We start from the raw sequence: 16,400 nt of genomic DNA, 5'->3' as shown, positions 1-16,400 counted from the left end.
ACGCTTGCATGATTTCCCAAGAAAAAGGAATGCTTTGAATGATCACACTCACAGTGATAAAGGCTTCTGTGTCATTACTCTGTTCTTCTTTTACACTGAGGGATTTGATCTGAGTTTGGAGGTAGCTGTTCCATGGATCACTGGAGAAGGCAAACTACAGGGAGGAACATAAAAGTCACTCAGGGTTGACAGTTTAATGGCTCCCTGTTTCAACTTTGTTTTTTCATTGCATTGCCAAGAAAACGCAAGGTAAGGCTCTCAGAGAGGACAGCAGATGGACAGTCTGTCTATCTGGCACATAGTTCAAAGCCAGTCCCACAAAAACAGAGATACACAAATCATCCAGTCTGTTCATATGGAGCTTGGACCGTACTTACCTGTGAGGCCCCACAGGCTCTGCAGGGCTCTGTGTTCGGCTTTGGCATAGGCACGATGCTGCTGGCAGACTTTCTGTATTTGGGGTAGGCATTGGCTGTGCAGTTGCAGGTCTGAGTTTTTTGGTTGGCACGTATGGTGGCGATGATCTTCACTCTCTCGCAGCCTGCGCTGGAGCAGTAGCTATGGCCGTCTCGTCTGAACCGAGCTCGTGCGTACAGCCATAACAAACTGGAGGTTAAACACAGGCTTACTATCTCAGACTGATCAGGCTGTGCTGTAAACAATAACTTATCTGGATTTGACAATATAATTTAAAGGGAAGTAGAACAACACAAGTAAACCTAGAGGCATTGTGAGAAATGTAGCAAACAAAATGCTATACATCAAATTAAAGGTGATATGTAAGAGAATTAATTTGTAGAGACAACTATAACTAAGCCATTCATGGGTCAATTCCAACAAAGTGTAAACAAAGTGGCTCTGTGTCACTATCAAAACATTACTCTGATTGTTTGAGCATCAGGATGAGCCTGACAGAACAACATTGTTTCATTCAATGGCGTGATAATTAGAAATGTGTCTTAAGCAACAAATCAACATATTAGAATGATTAATGAAGGATCATGTTACACTGAGCAGAGCACCTTTTCCATCATCTAATGATTCTTAATTAACACTTAACTCTTTAGCAGATCTGAAAATGAATACTTTTTAATATATTTTTATAACACTGTGATGTCTAAATTCCCTTGGACCATTTAAAACAACAGATTTTAGACTGTTTACACTCGTGCGTTTTCGTTTTAAAACGCATAACTTTTGCTACGGTTACGCCTGTCGTTTACACTACTCCGGTATTTTCGGCCCTCGAAAACAGAGACTTTTTAAAAAGGTTGCGTTTCAGTGTAAACGGACCAAAACGGAGACTTTTGAAAACGATGGTGTGGCTGCCCACATTCGCTCTGCGCATCCTTGACAACCGTGTAAACAATAACATCATGCTCATAGTTGTACCCATAGATATGTATAGGTAGAGTCCCCATTCGACCACTCAAAGAACGTAGACGCGTCTTACATCTCAGTAATATGGCATCTATCTATACATATCTATGGTTGTACATGCATTAATCGTCATGTGACATGCGTTTTCGGTTGTGTAGTGTGGGCGGAGTTCGTTTCTGAAACGCAGTGAACGCCAGTGTAAACACCGTTCTTAAACACTGTTTCAAAACGAAAACGCACTAGTGTAAACAGGGCCTTAGTTATTAGTGTTTTATGTTTTAGAAATTTAAAGCTGAAGTCCGTAAGTTTTGCCTCTTTGTCGCCATCTCCGTTTGAAAACCTGGAATTACAGCTGATTGCGGAATTATCTTGCTTGCGTGAGGTTGTGAGTTGGCACGGCTTCAGCATGGATGAATCTAATGTTTTTAGGTGAATGTGTAGCTGTCAGTCACCGCACCGGTGTGTATGTTTACTGTACTTCGCAATCACAGACTCAAGTCTATGTCTTGGAAATCTGACCCAAATAAGAATTTTCACCGTATATTGCCATCTGAACAAGTAACAAGTCTGCCATGTTTGTTCTGACCAACTGAGGAAAAAAGCATTACCATAAATTGAACTACCAATGGTGATTAAATCTAACGATCTGTTAGCTCATATCACACCAAACCATGCAAATTATTATAATTGTTATACTTTAGTCTTAAATTATTAATGTTAACAACATCAGCATTGCGTGACTATGATTATAGTGTGTATTAGCGTGTAGATTTCAATTTCTGCATGGTCTAATCAAATTGTCACGTCATTCGAATTTCATATTAAGAAAATCTTTTAACCCAAAAAGCAAACTATGCTCCCTTCGAACTGGTTCTCTTTAAAATACAAATCATTCTTTCATAAACACATAATCCTTTCTGGATTACAATCGGCCATCAGAATGATACATTTAATTATTCTAGCTGCTGTGAGAAAAGGCTAAACGATCCTCTACCTACAGGATCCTCACATGCCATAGCCTAGTAGCCGGGACAACTTCTTTATGTTTACAGACAATGACGCAGTGCCATGCTCGAATTTACCGCGAAAACCTACCCGTACCACTCAAATTAGAAAACATTATTATAAGCTAACCGTTGTGAATCGGGCTAAAGGAAGGCGATAGTTTTGAACACTGGTTGGTTATGTAATTGCTCAAATATTGATTTTCGGATCATTTTTAACCAAATAAAGTTACGGACTGCAGCTTTAATATTCTATTAAAATGGATATTAATTAAAAATCAATAAAATGCATAGATCTAATTTGAGTCTTACATCATTTTTGTGAAATCAATATGTTGATAAAGGCTTGTTAACATTTCAAATACATTTTTTCCTACCCAACAGATTTGTCGAAAAAGTACTTCCTCTCCTGCTGTCGTTTCTCTAGGTCTGAAATGGACAATACAGGGCCATAGTCCTCTATGCCATCAAAGCTGTTGTTCTGCTTGTTGTAGATGTCTGATGTGATCTGGAAGACTGTTTCATTGGGGTAGCAGAAGCCGAGAAGAGCCCAATCACCCCTACAGGAGCAACACAGTCACAGTCAACATCAGACTGTCTCTGGCATGAGCAATTACAGAGGCAAAGTTTCATGGTTATATAGTTTAGTAAATAATGTTCTGTTTCAGATATGGGATCACATTCCTCCTTTTTAACTTACTGGTCAAAATTAATCAGTGACAGGACTGTTTCTCTGGGTGCAGGTCCATTCCAGTGCACCGTGTAGCTCTTGCCCATCATGAGTACCGGTTGGTACTGCTGAGAAGGAGCTGTCTGGCTTCTGATGCCTCTGAGAACCATGGGTTTATCAGGGTATTCATCTCTACTGATAGACAGGATCAGATTAGATGTGCCCTGCGTCTGTATATACACCTATGAAGAACATAAGAAACATTGTTTAAAAAGTAAAAACAGTTAAGAATATATACAATACTGTTCAACAGTTTGTGTTCAGTAAGATTATTTTTTTTTCAATAAAATGAATACTCTTATTCAGCAAGGAAGCATTAAATTGTTAAAAACAAATAAGAGTAAAGACTAAAAAACACAATCTATTTACAATACTAATCTATATGCTGTTCTTTTGAGCTTTCTATTCATCAAAAGAAAATGTATCAAGGTTTCCACAAAATTATGAAGCAGCACAACTGTTTTCAAAAGCAATATTAATAAATATTTCTTGAGCAGCAAATCAGCATACTAGAATAAATTCTGAAAGATCACGTGACACTAAAGACTGGAGTAACGGCTGCTGAAAATTCAGGTTTGGCTATAAATTACATTTTAAAAAATTAAAAAAGGAAGCAGTTATTTTAAATTGTAAAAATATTTCACGATAAAACTTTTTTACTATATTTTTCATTACATAAATGCATTCTTGGTGAGGCTTCCATCAAAAGCAATAAAAAATTTTTACAGACCACAGCTTTCGAACAGTGGTGTACTTGCATATTAACGTGACATGAAAATGCAAAAGGAGAATGAGACACCCGTTTCTTTACCTGAGAGTACTTGCCACTGCACACAACCCCATTCCAATGAGGAACATCCACACATTGTGGGTGACGGATCAGGAAGTTGTCGGCCCTCGCCACATACGTATCTCTGTAACTGCTGATCGAACCATCCAAGTCATGAAAGATGGAATTTTTATCGCCGTCCAAATCATTCTGCTCAAACCACTCACCTGGTCGGCCAAAAAATGCTCTTAGAGTAACCTGGATGATTAAAAGAGGATCACTGGTCATGAGAAATGTTAACAAAAACAATCGGACAGATGTAGAATTAATGTAGAGTGAAACAAAATATGACCACATTTTAAGAACTTTCCAAGTGCTCTTTTTAACATGCTAAATACCAGCTGCCAGAACAGGGTCTTATTATTTAATTACTCAGCACCAGAGCAGATGTAATCAATCAGCAGAAAACAACCAGATGTGTCGTCTCTCTCACTGAGAAACAAGCAATAAGTACAAGCATTAGTAACACTTAAGATAAATAACCGTCATTACAGACTAGACAGACTGTGTGCTGTTATCTGGGAGATCTGGGTTTCTAAAGAAATGGTTTCTATGACCTTGAGTAATGTAATTATGCTTAAGTTGCCCCAGGGGGCCAGTCCCTGTAATTAGTCCATAGTTGGCTCTGACAAACTCTAAATGTCATAAAAAAAAATTATAGGTAAAAATGTCATTAAACTGTTCATTTTTTTTCTCTTTATTACCCTGTAATCTTTATATTTATAATTATAAATTGCAAAAAAAAAAATATTAAAATAAAATTGCTACAAATTAGTTTTTGAAACATTATGGCCCGGTTTCACAGACAGGGCTTAGCTTAAGCCAGGACTAGGCCATAGTTCACTTAGGATTTTAAAGTAATTTTTATAGACATGCCTTAGAAAAAACATTACTGGTGTGCATCTTGAGACAAAACAAGGGCACTGACATATTTCAAGATTAATCAGTGCAGGTTTCTAGCAGTTGAAACAACTCAGAATTACATTTTTTGTTTAATGTGTGTATAGTTCTTATTTTATTTCAGTTTCAGTTTGTTATGGCAAGATTTGTATACTTTACTTTAATCAAGTAACATTAATTTTTTTTATGGTTTTTGTTTGATTTAATGGTTAATAAACCTGGTTAACACACTAACTTGGGCAGTACCAAAATGGCATAACTAAAATCAAAATAAAATAATTTAATAAATAAACAGAAACTATAAGCACTGAAAATATATAGAGTGAAAACTAAACTAAATGACAAATGGTTGCAACAAGGGAAATAAAATTTTATATATATAAAAATTGAAATCCTAAAATAAAATTGGTGAATAATAAATGTGACTGAAATAATGTACTCAAAATAAATAAACAAAAATGTTACAAAAAATTAGAAACAATGTGTAGTAAAATGTATTCTGTAGTACTGAATATATGATCACAGAAGCAGTTAATTGGAGTAACTTGTATGTTTGTGTGTTAGGTGGGTTAGCAGTCACAGTATAGTAGTGTCAGTGAGCATTTGAAAAGTGTCCAGATCCTAAATGTGTATGTGCACTCACACTAGGCTGGAAGGCGAGAGACGACAGGTTATTTCTGGGTGTTAGCTGCCAGATGTTCTTCAGGCTGAATCCCACAGCCATGGTGAAACGCTCTGCCGTGGGACTGAAGGCACGAAATGTGCTGTCTAAGATTCTCACTGGACCATCATTTATCTGAAAACCTCGGATAGGAAACGTCCTGACAAGAACAGAGCAAATTAAACAATTAAACAAAGAATTTATATTTCACTAAACCAGACAAAAGTTTATTAATACTAATCTCTCTTTATTTCTTCTCTCACGTACTTGTTTCTTGGTAGAGTTCTCATCTTTCCGTCTACTCCACTAATCCCCCAGTATTTATTTTGCCCTCCGTTAGTGCCACGATTTCTGCTCTCACCAACAAAGAGAGACTGGGAGACCTCCTGACTGGAGCCCTCATCTTTAGGGTAGCTGCCATCACTGCAGTGAAAAAGAGGAGGAGGGGAGGGAAACACTGTTTCATTAACTGCTTGCCTTAGGTGGTTGATGTAAAACACTAGCCCAGACAAATTCACACACTTGCACACATTTGCCAATCAGACTGTGACTGTTTTAGCAAAATAAAAATAAAAATCCTTTAAATTACTATGCCTGCAGCCAGCCAGAGACAAAGAGAGCAAAAACATTCCTGCATATACACATGCACTCACATACAAACACTATGGCTGTCAATTTTATATCTTTAATGCTGTTCATATATGCAATTAATTACATCATAGTGCTATAACAAACAGAAAAATGACACAGTACCTTGCAAATGACAGTCCAACACCATTGTCTGCAAATCTATCAGGAAAACAAAACAATAATCAGAAGATTTTATTTATGCAATGCACTTCTCATAAGTTTTGAGCTTTTTAACAGGTCTACAATTAAGAGTTTTTGATCCCTACCCTGAGTTTCGTATAATGATGTCACCTCCGCGGATCCAGGCCCCCAAATCGTTGTTTTTAAAGGAGATGAGCGTGTCGATGAGTGCGGCCACCCGTGGCTTGCTTGGATCAGAGTTCTCATGAGGCCTGAACCTAAGAAAGAAATGTCACCAATGAGAAATACAATCTTTTCCTTCGAAGAAAATGTAAGTGCTGCTTGCCCAAGCAACAGTGTTAAAGGAATAGTTCACCCAAAAATGAAAATTGTCAATTTTGAAAATTTATTCACCCTCATTCCGTTCCAACCAAACAGTTGTTGGTACCCATTGACTTTCACAGTGTTTCTGTCTGTACTATGGAAATCAATGGGGACCAACAACTGTTTGGTTCTTCAAAATTCTTAAAAATATCTTCTTTTATGTTCAACATAAGAAAGAAACTCAATACAGGTTTGGAACGACATCAGGTTGAGTAAATGATGACAACATTTTCATTTTTGGGTGAACTATTCCTTTAATGCTAGAGTTGTGAGTGATTTTTGTATGGTTGTTATTTTGCTACTATAATATGAAAAAAATATTTAAATTCAAGCACTTACAGTATTAGTATTTATTATATATTATTTATATACTCCTTTTAATGTATACTGATTTATATTAAAGTCTGCCTTAAATTATATATATATATATATATATAAAATTTATACAAATACAAATAAAGAGCCGCCACTGAAAACAATGGGAAATATTTTAAAAGATATAATAATTAAGATCATGCAAATACACGATAATGTAAAGAAAAAAAAAGAAAAAAAACCTTTTTCTTTTAAATTCAAGTAAAAAGCAAATAAAATGCCCCGACACATTATGGAAATCAGAAATTCTGTCAAACAATTAATCGCGATTAATCGCATCCAAAATAAAAGTTTTTGTACATAATATATGTGTGTGTACTGTGTATATTTATTATGTATATATAAATACACACACATACAGTATATATTTTGAAAATATTTACGTTTATACATTTATATATTCATATTATTATATTTGATATTATATCTAAATATATTTAATATATAAACATAACACATTTTTCTTAAATATATACATGCATATGTTTGTATTTATATATACATAATAAATATACACGTATATTATGTAAACAAAAAGTTTTCTTTTGGATACGATTAATCATTTGACAGCACTAATATATATATATATATATATATATATATATATACATATATATATATATATATATATATATATATATATACATATATATATATATATATATATATATATATATATACATATATATATATATATACACACACATGTTGGTTTTTGTGGTTTATGGGGACTCTCCATAGGCGTAATGGTTTTTATGCTGAACAAACTGTGTGTGCTATTGCCCTACACCAACCCTACACCTAAACTTAGACCTCACAGGAGACTTTGTGCATTTTTAGATTTTCAAAAAAACACCATTTAGTATGTTTTTTAAGCCTTTTGAATTACGGGGACATAGGCAGTGTCCTCATAAACCACCTTCATATTGTAATACCTCTGTCATACCCATGTCATTATACAAATTTGTGTCCTCATAAACCACATAAACATGCACACACGTACACACAAACTCTGCCACACTGTATTTTTAAAGTGTGGTGTGTGGCTTAAGAAGAGAACTGCGGATATACTGCAACCCCCTGACTAGTGAAGAAACTCTATCTGGGCAGATGTGTTTTCTTTATAAGCTGAATCAACTGACACTGGACACAAAGAAACGCTCACCATGTTCACTCACCTAGCGCTGTTGTCCAGACAGAGGTATTCACGTGGGTCTGTTGCAGTGGCGTTGGTGCTCTTGGCTTTTCTACCAACAAAGAGGCCAGCCTGACACAGGATGAAAGAAGCAATCACTCTTCACTTTGAAACTGTATGTTCAGTGTCTGGTATCATTAGAGTAATACAGTGCCAGTGAAAGCATAGCCTGTAGTTTCTCTGCACCTGGACAGTCACAACACTAAGCACACAGCTTGAGGAGGCCAACATAAACAAGCGGATAACAGAGAACTATTGTATAGGGAAATGTATGTGTGAGCACCACGTCACACACACACATTGTGCGGGACTTTGAACAATGAGCCATTTCAGAGAAAGAACGAAGATGCCTTGTGTATGTGCAATAAAATCCTGAACTTGTAAATGATTGCATGAGTCTTTCCTGAAGCCACATTTAATAAAATGTTACAAATCCCAAATGATTTATGAACTGCACTTTTATGGGTCACAGAGAGCTGGGTATTAAATGAAGATGGAGAAATAGCATTAGCATTGATATTGTGTGATAAATCACCTGAAGATAATTTACAAAAAAGATTTATAAATCATAAAGTCTAATTATCCTGAAGCATTGTTATTATTATTTGAAGGTTTGTTTTGCCCACAGGTTTTTGAATTTGGCATTAAAGTCATAGATGAGGCATTTGATTACCTTAAAGTTGGAATGAACACGGTTGTTAAAGAAGATGCCCAGAGGCGTGAGCTCAGCTTTCGTCTCTGGAATCAGTCCATGAGAATCACCTGTAGAAGAATTGTGGAAAACGTACCAAATTCCTGCATCCTGAGAGAAAAGCAACAAGGGAAAATTCATGTACCAGGTATTTTCATAAATATGGTACATCTCCTCAACATTTCCTGAAGGTTTCCCTATTTTGTACAAGTGGAAAGTGTGGTGAAAAATATTTATTCTTGAGTCCTGATTTCTATCACAGAAAGAAGATTGAGACTTTCTTGGCCTGGTCTGCTGAAAGCATGACTTCATGAGAAGTTTTCTTTTAATAAAAAGGGTGGAGGGTACATCCTTTTATATACAAAACCTCAAACAAACACAATAAAGCACAACAATACCACCAGACCAAAGAGATTTATATTGGCAAATACATCTTTAATAAAAGACTGGAAAGAGGAGATGCTATCTGTGATTACATAACCGCATTGATGTTCTCATTAATATCACAGAGCTGTGGGCATAATTTCAAAGACCAGAGAAAGTCACAGAATAATCAGTTTATGATAATATACTGTGAAAATGTTGCAAACAAACATTAACTCACTGTTACAGATCATAGTGAAAATGATTCATTTGGCTATATCAAGGATTGTGCATACCTGTGATCCAGCTGCTGAGTTGCTGATCAAATGATTATTGGGGTGTGCGATCCAAAATGTAGATACTGCCCTAGAATACACCAGTCAGATAGGGTCATTTAAATGTGTGATCTTAAAATATATTAAAGCATGTATATATGTATGTACATAACACTTCACAATCAATATTACTCATATTGTACTATGCAGTATTTTAGTGCATTTAGTGTTTGGTTAGTCTGGATTGCAGGTGGTTAGTGAAGACACAGGGTTTTTTTATTCTGAAATACAGCATGGGAAAATAGTCTTGCAAACAAAAACTTAAGTAAAACTTAGTAAAAAATATTAATAAATATATTTGTTAAATAATTAAATACTGAGAAACTGAAACCAAACTAAAATAAATAAATAAATAAATAAATAAATCTTATATTTTATCTTTCTTTTTTTTTACCCAAAACAAAATAAAAATAGCCATAAATTAATTTTAGTCTTTAGTCTTAGTCTTTAATATAGTTTATAAAATATGTCGGGCAGCACTAACATTCTAAAACTACAATAAAAATGAAATAAACAAAAATTTGAAAATTATTTGGGTAAAAAACAAACAAAAAGAGATCCAGCAAAAACTTACAGAAAAAAAACCTGAATTTAAAAAAAGTCTGTAATAACCCTGTCACAAAAGTGCAACTGTTTACTAACCTGACCACAGCATTACCTCACTGTTTGATCAGATCTACAACTCATATTAAACATATTCAATCATCTATCTTCATCCTGAACATCTATAGCTCTATACACAAACACACACACGCTCCCAAAACACTTGTTATCCTTTTGAAAACAGCACCTCCTCAGCTATCCTCTGCCTGAGACGCTGGGTGTTTTATTGCCCAAATAAGAGAAATAGACTATCGCTGAGTCTCAGGAAATGAGAGCTCTATTCTTTTTCCTGTTATTTGACCAAACAATACAGCAGGTCACACTGTCAAGGTCAGGTACCCAGAGCAGAACAAGCATCAGGAGACTTTCAGACAACAGAATGCACAATTTCAAGCTGGCTTCAAGGCTTCAAGCAGTGTGAATATTGGCCTCAGTTTAAGTTACAGGTCTATCCAGCAATATTAAATAAATACGTGAGAGTTTATGCCATGGTATCTTACTTGCACTCGTTAGCAGGAGATGGCACATATCCTTTGTGTACCCGGTCTGTAATTTCGGTGCACATGCTATCGTTGCGATCAGTAGGGAGAATGGTCCCTGGCCTGGTCAACAAGCCAAGGTTACGGAAAAATATGTTCCTTTGTTCAATCCCGTCCTCCAGAAAAAAACAATGTCCCAGCGTAACATAGCCAACCGTGTCCCTAACCTATAATAAAAGGAAGATATCATGGTGAATCAAAATGAGAAGATCAATGTAAAGAAATACATTATTATTAGGATCCATATATTTCTCTCACCAGCAGGCCGTTAGTTGCATGTATGCCAACACATCGGGAGAAGGAGTGATGGATAGAAAGGGAGTTTATATAAGTAGGGTCACTGTATCCCCCACGCTGGTCCACATCTCCACACCTATGAAAGTTCACAGGGTATCTGCCCTTCTCCCGCTGCTGACCCATGTGTTTCAGCTCCACCTGAGACAAGTGGACCGACGAGAAGTTCCCCAAAATCTGAACAAGATCAAAAACCCAACAAATAAATAATGGCCAACAAATAATAGATTAGATAGATAGATAGATAGATAGATAGATAGATAGATAGATAGATAGATAGATAGATAGATAGATAGATAGATAGATAGATAGATAGATAGATAGATAGATAGATAGATAGATAGATAGATAGATAGATAGATAGATAGATAGATAGATAGATGTTTAATTATACAAAACTGTTAAAAATATTAATAATAATCATAAATATAACATATAATCAAATATAATGAAACAAATGTACATAAAATATATTTTTTTAAAACTATACAAATAATTCTGATATTTTCTCCACTAACACACTCATATGGTTGGTCATTTACATAATGTAAACACTGACCCGTCAACTAGTCTACTAGTAAAAAACAAGCAAGTCATACAAACGCTACTTGTGTTGTGGTTTTTCATTCTGCTGCCAAAACTAACACACAAATGTAAGATTATGCTTTCAGTTCCTTCCATTCAAAAAAAAAAAGAGCAGTACTCAATTATCTGATGCAAACCCCAACATACAACATCCTGTGATTTCTCCACATGACAGCACCAGACAGCTTAGTGTTAAATAAACACACAACCACACACACACAGAGTTTCAAACAGACCTTGATGTGTCCCCCGAAGGTGTCGTAGCTGAAGTACTGGCACCAATTTTTTCCATAGCAGGAGTTTTCCATTTCTCCATGAATGAGGATATTCCTTGAGAGGAGAGCCACCTCTGCACGCATGTCCACACCGTCCAGTATCTCTCCCACATGGGTGAACTGAGGCTTTCCTGAGAAATTCCAACACACAACACACCGTAAAGCCCAATGACTAATAATAGAGTTTCAAAATATGAGAGATTTACCTTAAATAACCAACTCCAATGAAACAAAATACAATTTCTGTTTAAATATTTTTATCATTTAATTAGATGACTTAAGAAGATGAATTTGGAAGAACTGGAAAAAATGAGTGGATAAACTTAAAATGAAAAGTAAAAAAAAGGAAAGCAACCTGTCCACACATTCAGACTGCCCTTTACGCACACCCAGAGTGCACACAGTATCCTTCCGGAAGGAAAACGCCTGGCAAAAGCTTTGCCAACAGGACACAATGCACACGGTGACATTTAAACTACATCCTTTTAATAAAGGGCATATACTGAAGACATTTCTAATTCTCCAAGGAATTAACATATGTGCTAGGAATAATGAATATATTGTAATAGATATGCAATACACCCCAGAAACTATTTGGATATTTAATAATGCATGAACGTTTTAGCATTATACTACAATATCAACTCAAGTGACATTTATTTTAAAGACATAAAATACCATTCAAAAGTTTGGGGTCAGTAAGTTATTTATTTTTGGGAAAGAAGTTAAGGCTTTTATTCAAAAAGGATGCATTAAATTTATCATAAGTGACAGTAAAGACATTTTAAATGTTACAAAAGATTTCTATTATTAAGATATCCTGAAAACAACATTTACAGTAACCACAAAAACAACTTTCAGACATTTCTATGACTTAAAGGAATAGTTAACCCAAAAATGAAAATTATGTTGTTAATTACAGACCCTCATGTCGTTCCAAACCCGTAAGACCTTCATTCATCGTCAGAACACAAATTAAGATATATTTAATGAAATCCGAGAGCTTTCTGACCCTGCATAGACAGCAATGCAACTACCACGTTCAAGGCCCAGAAAGGTAGTAAGGACATTGTTACAATACTCCATGTGACATCATGGTTCAACCATAATGTTATGAAGCTCAGTGTTTCCCGTGCCATTATATTTTATTTTCTCTATAGCACCAGATCACAACAGAAGTCATTTAAAGTTACATTTCCTATAGAACAGGGCTATAGCTTTATTAAACACACTAAATAGCCTTATGTTATTTATCTTATTTACACGAAGGCATGTAATTTCTGTCTCTACATGACATGATCATGCACAGCGGAGTTCCGCTCCGATGCACGCACACACACACTCACACACACACACGCCTTGTCCAAATACTTGCGGTCTTTGCACTTTAACATTTGACAACTTATATGACGTACTTCCTGTGTTTGGCCAAAGTGTTCAAGTGAGGATGAAGACCACAAGTGTGTGTCGAACTTTTCATTACTTGATGGGACACACTTATAGTGTTGTAAAAATGCAAGTGTTTACATAGCTTTATTTTAATTTTAATTTTAAATACTTTGCATTTTAAAGTCAACTTCTAAATGTCTGTTAAGTAGTCCCTATAACATGACATAATTTTAATTTGTGGCGCTTCTAATTAAATGATAAAAAGCAGTTGCAAATTGTACAAAATAAATATTAGCACTACTCATCTTTGCACCAATAAAACGTAAAAACGCTGTTTTTCAACCAAATTATTTGTAATATCTAATTATTATATTCAGGGGCATCATGCACTCATTCTTTTTGAGGGGGCACGAGTTGTGGGGGAGGGGGGTCGTCATGTGACACACAGCAGCCAACAGCACTTATGTTTTATTTATTTTTTCCTTTTTATTCGAAACATTCCCAAATTATATCAGTCAATTCTGGAACTTCGGTCAAATACATGCTTATTTAACTTCTTATAAAACATACAATATGCTTCGAATGATCGTTCATATCTAGCCTATAAATACACTACTTTAGCGACAAGACAAAGGGATATACAGGTGCATCTCAATAAATTAGAATGTCGTGGAAAAGTTAATTTATTTCAGTAATTAAAGTCTTTGGTTCTTTTAATTGTGATGATTTAGGCTCACATTTAACAAAAACCCATCAATTCACTATCTCAACAAATTAAAATACTTCATAAGACCAATAAAAAAAAAATTTTTTAGCGAATTGTTGGCCTTCTGGAAAGTATGTTCATTTACTGTATATGTACTCAATACTTGGTAGGGGCTCCTTTTGCTTTAATTACTGCCTCAATTCGGCGTGGCATGGAGTTGATCAGTTTGTGGCACTGCTGAGGTGGTATGGACTATGGAAGCTCAGGTTGCTTTGATAGCGGCCTTCAGGTCATCTGCATTGTTGGGTCTGGTGTCTCTCATCTTCCTCTTGACAATATCCCATAGATTCTCTATGGGGTTCAGGTCAGGCGAGTTTGCTGGCCAATCAAGCACAGTAACACCATGGTCATTGAACCAGGTTTTGGTACCTTTGGCAGTGTGGGCAGGTGCCAAGTCCTGCTGGAAAATGAAATTAGCATCTCCGTAAAGCTCGTCAGCAGAAGGAAGCATGAAGTGCTCTAAAATTTCCTGGTTACGTTGACTGTGGATTTCAGAAAACACAAGTGGGCCATCACCAGCAGATGACATGGCAGCCCAAATCATCACTGACTGTGGAAACTTCACACTGGACTTCAAGCAACATGGATTCTGTGCCTCTCCACTCTTCCTCCAGACTCTGGGACCTTGATTTCCAAATGAAATGCAAAATTTACTTTCATCTGAAAAGAAGACTTTGGACCACTGAGCAACAGTCCAGTTCTTTTTCTCCACAGCCCAGGTAAGACGCTTCTGACATTGTCTCTGATTCAGAAGTGGCTTGGTAGCCCTTTTCTTGAAGACGTCTGAGCGTGGTGACTCTTGATGCACTGACTCCAGCTTCAATCCACTCCTTGTGAAGCTCTCCCAAGTGTTTGGATCAGCTTTACTTGACAGTATTCTCAAGCTTGCAGTCATCCCTTTTGCTTGTGCACCTTTTCCTACCCAAATTCTTCCTTCCAGTCAACTTTGCATTTAATATGCTTTGATACAGCACTCTGTAAACAGCCACACCTTTCAGTAATGACCCTCTGTGACTTACCCTCTTTGTGGAGGGCGTCAATGTTCGTCTTCTGGATCATTGCCAAGTCAGCGGTCTTCTCCATTATTGTGGTTTCAAAGAACAAGAGATACCTGGAATTTATACTGTAGGGATGGTCATTAATTGAAACTCAAATGTAAATATTCTAGTATTTTGAGATACTGATTTTTGACTTTCATCAGCTGTAAGCTCTAATCATCAAAATTAAAACAAATTTTTTTTGAAATGTTTTACTTTACATGCAATGAATCTAAAATATATGAAAGTTTCACTTTTTGAAATAACTTACAATACAAAATGAACTAATTTATTGAGATGCACCTGTAGTTGTTGTGAGAACAGCATTGAGAGCAGCAATGGTTGTCCCCTCCACCATGTTTAAAGTTTATGACTCACCCAAGTCGGAAACTCGGGTATCAAAATTATTTCAGAATTTCCCAGTAGTAAATGCGACTGAGAGGCCGTTCACGTCCAATTTCCGATTAGGAAACGATAATTCCGAAAGCACGTGAAGGCAGCATAATTAATGTGCGTTAAGGGCACTGCACTTTGGCATTTTGAACACCACCTGGCACAGTCTTGCACACTTACTTCCTGTCACGTGCACACGCTCTCAAGTGGCCAAGACCACAAGTGTGGGTATTTGGACAAGGCAACACACACACACACACACAAACGCGAAGTGAGTACACCCCCACTCCCACTAGTATTTGTAAATATTAAGTTGCAAAACCACAATTTAAATATGAATTCTGCGTGTCTCAGTGTTAATGAATGGCGCAGACGCACGCTTTTGTTTACTACTTTTTTTTTACTACTTGTACTAAAGTGTGTGTGACGCTTCCAGTGACGTCTGCCGTCTCACTAAATCAGGACATTAATACATGAACTACATCTCCAGAACTGCTCTGAGGGTCACTTCATGAGCATTTGACCGTTTCATTTGAGTAAAACTGTCCCCATAACAGAAATGTAAAGTTATTCACGGAAACCCGTCAAAATAAAAGTTCTGTTTGAAGACATTGCGGCAGAAATATATTACTATTGTTCAGTAGAATGTACTACTACTAAAATTATTAAAACCTTATTTATAAAGGAAAAATCATCCAATATTTATTCAATGTTTTAACTGTAATATTAAATCCCCTTTATTTTCCAAAAAAAAAAAAAAGTAATAATTTTCATTAGTTAAAAGATAAGTTAAATTAATGTTTTATGCCTTAATGTAAATAAAATGTAAATACAGAACACAGAAAGGGAAAAAAATCATAAGGCTATTGTAAGAATAAATGAAACTTTCAAATAATTAGACATGCTAAAACACAGAATTTGG

General features: G+C 35.9%; 2 protein-coding genes across 1 annotated transcript in view; both read right to left on the bottom strand.

The window, feature by feature from the left end:
• LOC306871647 (transient receptor potential cation channel subfamily M member 3-like) overlaps positions 1 to 16,400 on the bottom strand; it is a gene marked incomplete at its 5' end in the record, with an annotated part of 440,831 nt that overhangs the window by 174,106 nt on the left and 250,325 nt on the right.
• Positions 1 to 16,400, bottom strand: part of LOC306871586 (cell surface hyaluronidase-like) — a 31,532-nt gene that overhangs the window by 4,508 nt on the left and 10,624 nt on the right. Inside the window, exons 7-21 of the mRNA XM_079419646.1 lie at positions 11,855 to 12,024; positions 10,998 to 11,210; positions 10,701 to 10,906; positions 9,559 to 9,628; positions 8,882 to 9,010; positions 8,192 to 8,280; positions 6,401 to 6,532; positions 6,258 to 6,293; positions 5,772 to 5,927; positions 5,487 to 5,664; positions 3,926 to 4,141; positions 3,085 to 3,296; positions 2,762 to 2,944; positions 378 to 606; positions 53 to 154 (exon numbers count right to left, since the gene is read on the bottom strand). Of these exons, the coding sequence (XP_079275772.1) occupies positions 53 to 154; positions 378 to 606; positions 2,762 to 2,944; positions 3,085 to 3,296; positions 3,926 to 4,141; positions 5,487 to 5,664; positions 5,772 to 5,927; positions 6,258 to 6,293; positions 6,401 to 6,532; positions 8,192 to 8,280; positions 8,882 to 9,010; positions 9,559 to 9,628; positions 10,701 to 10,906; positions 10,998 to 11,210; positions 11,855 to 12,024 (2,321 nt within the window). The remainder of the gene's footprint in view (positions 1 to 52; positions 155 to 377; positions 607 to 2,761; positions 2,945 to 3,084; positions 3,297 to 3,925; positions 4,142 to 5,486; positions 5,665 to 5,771; positions 5,928 to 6,257; positions 6,294 to 6,400; positions 6,533 to 8,191; positions 8,281 to 8,881; positions 9,011 to 9,558; positions 9,629 to 10,700; positions 10,907 to 10,997; positions 11,211 to 11,854; positions 12,025 to 16,400) is intronic.

This window comes from Barbus barbus (assembly GCF_936440315.1).
Source record: "Barbus barbus genome assembly, chromosome: 6".
In the NCBI taxonomy this organism is placed as follows: domain Eukaryota; kingdom Metazoa; phylum Chordata; class Actinopteri; order Cypriniformes; family Cyprinidae; genus Barbus; species Barbus barbus.
This window is presented reverse-complemented; position numbering and strand designations above follow the sequence as displayed.